Source organism: Callorhinchus milii, unplaced genomic scaffold, assembly GCF_018977255.1.
Source record: "Callorhinchus milii isolate IMCB2004 unplaced genomic scaffold, IMCB_Cmil_1.0 Scaffold2, whole genome shotgun sequence".
NCBI lineage: Eukaryota > Metazoa > Chordata > Chondrichthyes > Chimaeriformes > Callorhinchidae > Callorhinchus > Callorhinchus milii.
The window spans coordinates 104,550,377-104,558,518 of NW_024704743.1; the positions used below are offsets into that span (position 1 = coordinate 104,550,377).

The 8,142-nt window shown below is 39.9% G+C and overlaps 1 protein-coding gene across 4 annotated transcripts in view; it reads left to right on the forward strand.

Moving 5' to 3' along the window:
• Positions 1-7,921, forward strand: part of sntg1 (syntrophin, gamma 1) — a 142,387-nt gene extending 134,466 nt beyond the window's left edge. For all 4 annotated transcript variants that reach the window (XM_007905899.2, XM_042346846.1, XM_042346845.1 and 1 more), the window contains one exon: positions 6,976-7,921. In XM_007905899.2, the coding sequence (XP_007904090.1) occupies positions 6,976-7,107 (132 nt within the window). In that variant the 3' untranslated portion in view covers positions 7,108-7,921. The remainder of the gene's footprint in view (positions 1-6,975) is intronic.
• Positions 7,922-8,142: the final 221 nt, after the last annotated feature.

Genomic DNA, 8,142 nt, shown 5'->3' on the forward strand with positions numbered 1-8,142 from the left:
GCTGTAACTGATGACAGTTTTGGTTATCTACTGTATACCCTAGTACTTTTGTAGTCATAATAATTCAAGAGAGAACGCCACTTGTAGCACTATAAATTTTGCTGATGATACCAAACTATGTGGTCAGGTGAATAATATAAGATGATATGTGGTTATCACGAAATTCTGGACCTATTGAGTAGATAGGCCAAGGAGTGAGGGGTGGATTTTAATGTAGAATTCTAAGGCATAGATTTAAAATTATTAAGTCTCAAACATGAATATAGATTTGAAGATTATTTTTCCCACAGGGTAGTAGTGGATATGTGAAGGTGACTCCCAACAAAAGCAATGCTGCATTGAAATAGGAAGACAGTAGGATGGATATTCTGAAAAGGTGTGATCAAGTGGCTTTCTTCATTCATAGCCCTCTTGCGGTTGTGTAAACTCCTTCAAAATAGACATGGATAAGCTTCTTCTTATGAACAGTAGTGGAGAAGATAGGGGTATGGTCTTAACAAAATGAACCGTTACCTCACGGGACACGTTTAGGAGAGTTTTATGCTGTGAAGCAGATGGATTAATGAAATAAAGTGATTATATTGGCTTAGGCACCAAGCACTAATCCATTTGAAAGATCTTATATTCATAAAATGAGTACCTGGAGATCAACGGGTTGAGTTGCTTATGGTTTTATCTTAGAGAAAGCTCTGCTTTATTGTGGTAGGAAAATACAAACTGCAGTTTACCAGTAAATAAAGATGCTTTCAAATTGAAAGAGCTCAACATCTGCCAACAAAAACAGTCATTACTGTATTATTTTAACTCAATCAAAAAAAACTGGATTAGCATCTGCTGGAGTCCTGTATTGGTGGATAAGGGGTAAGTGCAGAATGAAATGAAGAAGTGCTTCATCAAAGACAATTAATTTTTAGTACTGGAGCCAAGGAGAAGGGCAGTGGACATATTATTAGTGGAGGCCGAGGTTCACAAGCTCATAAGATTAGTCTGTATGAAGAAGGCCCATCGGATCTCATTCCTTCAGAACACCCATCCTACTGTCCTCCCATCACTGCATCAAGATGCTTTTTAAATGAGTCCAATCTCCTGCCTCAACCATCCTTCTTGGCAACCTGTTCCAGTCATTAATTAGCTGAAGAGAGGAAATGTGTGAGTGGTTGAATAATCTACAGCCTGGTCATAATTCTCCAGGGGCTTTAAGTACCTCTGTCCCTTCGTTCACCTATATTATCTCAGCTGTTCCATTCACTCAGCGACTATTGGCCTATTCCATTTCCTCTGCACTATCTGCCCCACTATCGGCAGATGGGCTTTCAAGCATTGAGCCTCCATTTTCTGGAGCCCTTCTGATTTGCTCCCTCCTTTCCAACACCCATCTTAAAATACCGTTTTAACTGATCTTTCGGTCATCAGCAGAGAGGCTGAAAGCCCTTGGTTTTTGAGCCAGGTGCGTTTGACAGGAAGCATCTGATCCTTGAGGGAGCAGAGGTGGCTGGGGTCCAGGGTGAGGTTCGTGAGTAGGAGGTGCTTCAGGAGATGAGGGCCTCAAGGGCATCAAGAGTAGTGGAGAGGGAATTGTGAAGGAGAGTGTGTGAGGAGGTTAAATCAGTGTGGGAGGTAGGTCAAAGGGTTCAGTTGACTCCAGAGTAGCAGAGAGGGATTGAGGGGGGAGATTTTGTTCCAGGGGCGGTAGGAGATGGAGGTCGGTTGGGGCGTGGTGGGGTGTAGGGTTACGGAGTTAAAGGAGACGAAATGGTGATCGGAGATGGCTTTGTCTGTGATTGTGATATCCAGATACTGAGGCCCTGGATTGGGAGTGGTAGATGAGGGTGAGATCCATAAAACCTCCATAAAAACAGGGCGACTGTGGAAGAAGCAAGCTTGATGGGAAAATGGACTTTCCATATTCCACATGTTATTAAATTATTATATTCTTACGACATGCTTCTTACTATAGCTGCTTAATTATGTTGTTTGGTTGTGAACAATATTGCCCTCTACTTTTAGCAATTGTACTTCATTGAGATAAATTGGTGAAAAATCTTGTTACAAGCAAATACGGCTGAAATCCAAAAAAGACTCTGACAAATGAAAAATAGTAGGTCAATAAATGTTACTGACAATCAAAGAATCATTCTTATGTAGTCTTTGTTTGTAGAATAGCATAGAGCTGTTAATGGAATAATGATTCACTCAAGTAATAATTAACATATTCATCTTTTAAAGATGAAATTACAAACGGCTGAAGACATGCTGCTGAAGTGCCTTTGAATGTATAAATTGCTAAAGGAAAGAAAATTATGCCAATTATTTATCAGTAGGATGTGGGAAAGAAGGTGATGGGATTTGACATTTTAAGAGTCCATGCATTCCTTATGGAAGCAGAAGTAAAACTGTACTGAAATGGATTACAATTTCTTTAGAATGGGTAAGATGTCCAAAGACATCTTTAATTTAGGTTGTTAACAAGCAGCTGATCAATTGAGCTCTGAAGTAGCAATGAACTTAATCAAGGAAAGTCATTTGTTTTAATACCTAGACAGGCATCTAAATTTCACTCATCAGCCCTTCCAAAACTAAAGAATCTACTATCTGGACAATGGTCAGCAGGAGAAAATGATACTGAACATTTTTATATTTCACACAGAGTGATCGTTTAGCCCACAGATTTCTGTCAGTTTGGGGATGGTGACGAGTTTAGATCAACATTAGTTGAAATTCTTTAATGGCCAGTTGGAACCAGATTTGGAAGATTTGACATGATCATATGGAGCCACCAAGCCATTTTGGAGCTTTCAATGCTTGTCTCCATTTAGCTGAAAGATTTGAAAGGTTTATTTTCTGCTGAGCGAGGGCAAAGTTAATGGTTAGAGCACTTGCCTCCAAGCAAGAGGACTTGATTTTGATTCCTGGCAAGATGAAATGTTGGGCAAGTTTCCTTACTCCACATGCCTCTGTTTACCTAGCAGTAAGTAGGAACCTGGTTGTTGGTCGATCGGCAGATTGCTTTTCTGGAGGTAATAATCCCTTCAAAAAATAACAATAAAGAAATTTGGCCACTCAATCCATGACTGCTTGTGGAACACTGCTGCCAATGGCGCTCACACTACCATTCCATCTCCAACCTACCCTTCCTTGCCAAAATCCTGGAATGCATTGTTACAGGTAAACTTCAGTCACATCTTTCCCTTCACTCCCTCCTCGAGCCCCTGCAGTCTGGTTTTCGCGCTGCCTACAGCACAGAGACAGCACTTGTCAAAGTCACAAATGACATTCTCTCTATCTGTGACCAGGGCTCCCTCTGCCTCCTCGCCCTCCTGGATCTCTCTGCCGTGTTTGACACAGTCAACCACCCCATCCTCCTCCACCGCCTCTTCTCCCTCATCTACCTTAGTGGGACCGCACTCGCATGATTCGAGTCCTACTTAACCAACCACCTCCATTTCATCTTAGCAAATGGTTTCTCCTCCCGCCTTGGCCCGGGCACCTGCAGGGTACCCCAGGGCTCCATCCTTAGACCTCTTCTTTTCCTTATCTATATGCTCCCTCTGGGTGATGTCATCCACAGACAAGGGATAAACATCCACCTGTATGCGGAGGACACATAATTCTACTTTGTCTCCTCCAGTACCAACTTCAGGCCTGCCGATATTCTACCAGCTTGTCTGGCAGACATCAAAGTCTGGATGAGTGAAAACTTCCTGCAGCTGAATATAGACAAGACATAAGCCATACTCCTTGGCTTCTGTCAACGTCTTCACTCCCCAAACTCCCTGGGCTCTCCCTCAGACTTACCGAATCAGTGCGCAATCTAGGCGTCTAGTTTGACCTCCAGCTGTCCTTCCTCCCCCACATCTAGTCCCTGACCAGGACTGCCTTCTTCCAACTCCGCCACATTGCCCTCCTCCGACCGTACCTTACCCCAAATACAGCCGAAACCCTCATGCATGCATTTGTCACTTCCCGTTTGGATTACTCCAATGCACTCCTCGCCGTTCTCCTCGGCTCCACCATTCAAAAGATCCAGCTCATTCAAAACTATGCAGCCCGCATGCTGACCCGGATCAAAACCTGTACCCACATCTCACCAGTTCTGGCCAGGCTCCACATCACCGAACAGATCGACTTCAGGATCCTCACACTCATGTTCAAATCCATTCACTCCCTGGCACCTCCCTATCTCTCCAATCTCCTCACTCCCCAATCCATCACCCGGCACCTCTGCTCGACCTACCTCAATCCCTCCGCCTTGCCCCCAGTCTCCCTCAATTCCTCTACTTTGCCCCCACTCTCCCTCAATCCCTCCGCCTTGCCCCCACTCTTCCCTCTTTCAAGCTACACCTGAAAACTTTCCTCTTCAACCGTGCTTATGGCCACTTCCCCCAGTCTCAGAGTCAGGCTCCGCCACTGTTAAGTGCTCTGGAGGGTCCTATATAAGTGCATGTTGTTGTTGTTGCCGCATTTCGCTCACAAAATACAGTCAATTCACTTTATAGTATATTCTGTGAAGCGCTTTGAGATGTTTCGAAGACGTGATAAGGTGCTATATCAAATGCAAGGATTATTAACATTAAACTGGATTCCTTCATTGGAGCAATCAGATTAAATTTACAATACTATTGCTGGTTGTCATCAGGGATTCTTAGATACAAAATAAGTTATTTTCTCAATGGTCCCAGGAACTGTGGACATAAAAATAAAGATAATTTTGTCATTAACATTTTAAAGTTTAATGCTACATATTTATGTTTAAAATGAGATTCCCTTGCAGTGTCTGCACAGCTTCATTTTCAATATTCATCCTCACAAAGATGTCAAGGTAAGTACGATTCAGATCATAGTGTGAGACTGTCTGAACAACAGTTAAAAGCTCCACAATGATCTCAATGTACATTTTTATAAACACAATTGGAAAATTTGGACCATAAACATCCCAATGACTCCTTTAATAGTTAAAATAGTTACATGCCTAAATAAATTCACAATTGAAAACTTAAAAAAAATTGAAACTGGACAGAGATTATTATATACATTGTTATCCTCAGCTAAGTTTCATGTTATTATTGAATCTTTAAATCATACTTCAATGCTTCACCAAAATGAATCAGGTTTTGTTTTGTCAGTTATTTGAATATGTCTCATTTTGAATGAAGTAACAGCTTCAATTTATAACATGGAGAATAATGCTCAAGTGAAATTAATTATGTAATCTTTGACATTTGGATTTAATGCAAAAAGTAGTAAACCTTTATAGAAATAAATCCTCATTTGAAAGTGTTGTTGGAGAAACAATCTGGAAATATTTGAAGTACTGGAAATGTGACAAGAAGAGAACAGACAAAGAGGGGAGGGGTCCTGTAGCTCAGTGGTTAGAGCACTCACCTTGCAAGCGAGACACCTGGGTTCAATTCCAGGCAAGGCAAAACCTTGGGGAAGTTTCCTGACTCCACACGCCTAATAATAATCCGTCCAAAACAAAACAATAATAAATTGGTCATTTTCAATCTACGACTGTTTGTGGGACACTGCTGTGCGCAATTGGCTGCCGCGTTTCACCCACAAATAAATGGTCAATTCACTTTACAGCATATTCTGTGAAGCGCTTTGAGACGTCTAGAAGACGTGAAAAGGGCTATATCAAATGCAAGGATTATTATTAATATAATAGAGAATGAATACCCATTGTTATAGAAGGTACTGAAAACTTGAGTCCCATTTGCCTGCTTATGCATATAATTTTATATATATTGAACGATATGATCAATTAAGGTTGATGGCTTCCATTGCAGTCATTTTCAGGCTCAGATTTTCAGTTTGGTTGAGATCACTTAGGATGGAAATTTAGGACTTACACCTGAGTAAATTATAAATGAATCTCTGCAAGCCTAGATTGAAAATAACCAAGTATTTATTGGAAGTGAAAATCCAAAGCACCTGCAGTTTATTAATGTGATAAGTTATTGTTTGCAGAGAAATGAGAGGCTCATGATTTAAATCACTCACACCTTACCCTCTGGTAATATCTGATTACAATTTAAGTACTCCTTTGTTTATTCCCAATATTCTTTTGATTATCATTGACATGTGAGGATTTATTGGTACAACACTCAATCTATCTGTTACACATGTAGTTTTTGTCATGACCTGCTGGAGTTTATCTTCCAGTTGTGATGGTTATGCTAGCTTTATTTTAGGAAGGTTTACAGACTTCGATTGAAATCTATAGCTGGACAAATCTCTGCATGAAAACCGTATTCTTATAAGAAAAAGTGAACAGCCAACAGAGGCTGTGGCATGTTTGCTAAGGTTACTGTGAATGCCAAAATAATTCTTCATGAATAAAATATTTGCAATTCTCTTTAAAGTAACGTGTTTTAGCCACTGGAAATGCTGCCAAACCTGTCTGACTAAAAGTTGCTATACTTATTTCTTAGTCTCTTTTCACTAGTATTAAATTAAAGGTAGATTTGCAAAATTTGGGTTGTTCCCAAACCAGGTCCCCTGTGTTAAATAATTGTGAATTCTGCATATTTTGCCCCTCCATCGAAGGAAAAAAAACTTACATAACATTGCACTCACCCTGCTGAAATTTTAACCAACTATTTCAGCCTGATCATTTCTGACAGCAATGTCAGTGAAGTATCATTGCCGTCAGCTATAGAACCATGGAAGCTATTCTGCCCATCGTGCCTGTGCTGGCTCTTTTAAAGACCAATCCTCTGAGTCCCATTTGCCTGCCCTTTCCCCATACCCTTGCAGTTTACAACTGTGGTTAAGCATTATTGAATCCTCCAGGATGTTCAGAGATGATCTGGCAGGTTTAGTTTAGTATTCTGAAATATGAAAATATTAAACAATTTAGCTTAATATGAAATCGACTTGAAACCGACAGGTGATTGTCTAGATTTGAAGCTAGTTCATGATGTCTCCGAATGTTTGTTTTCCCTTCCTTTATTTTTCTTTCTTTTGTTACAGGAGCTGGAATTTTCCAATCTGTTTGCAGTTCTGCACTGCATACATTCCTTCTTTGCTGCCAAAGTTGCTTGCATGGATCCTCTCTATGTCGGAAGCCAAAGTGGTGCTGGGAAGGCGAAGTACAATAATTGACAGAGAGACTCGTATTCTTTCTATCCAGTTTGGAGGAGTTGATGCTGCTCTACTGAACATAAATATTTATCATACCACACCCATGGGGATTTGTGTACAAGGTTTCCAGTTCAGGAGACATATTGTCACTTTGCAGTTCAGAAACGCATTCATCTCCTGTGCCGTAATAATGCAAACAGTCAACGAATAAGATGAACTGAAATCCCAGGAGTCTGCAAGCATAGTACCTTTTTGTGACTTCGATAGAGAACAGTCGTTTCCTCAATAACTGTAGCCAAATATTACAGTGAGACAATTCCTTGAATGAGAGCTGTCACTGAAGCACTTATTGTATATAAGATTTCTTATTTGAAGGCATCTCTATGGAAGGACCCATGGATTCAAATGTACTTCTGGTGTTCCAAAGGTGGACATTTTTATGAATTTACATGACATTTAAATGTTAAAGACAGAAGGTTTATGCAAAGTTGGTGTTCAGGAATATGAAAAACAGAAATTAAGGATAAAAAATGGGCAAAGTTGATCATTTTTATGTAAAATAATTTTTGTAGTGGAAATGCCCTTATTTTTACAATCAGCCTGAGTGTTTACTGTTCCCATGTTAATTCTCCGAAACACAAAATGTGAATTGTATTTCTTGAATAACATGTTCAGAATCTGTTCAATGTACCAGGCAGTAATAATAATTATTGTCTCTTTGTTGGAATCATTTGCACAAGCTGTTAAAATCAAGCTAACGTTTCTCTAGGACTATCAATAATTAAAATATAACATAACTTTCATTCATTAAAAGGAAATAACTGACTGCAAGACCAAGCCTGTATTTATTGATATAGCAACATTCTGATAAAAGATGCTTGTGAAAGTGTACCAATACAGACAGATGGACTGTTTACAGCATTTCAGCTATCTACTCTAACCACATCTCCTTACTCTTTACCCTGTACCCTTTCAATACGATTTTCCGTCAATTATTTATCTCATGTTCAACAACCCTCAAAATGTGACTATTTCTATTACAAAAATGGCAAAAAT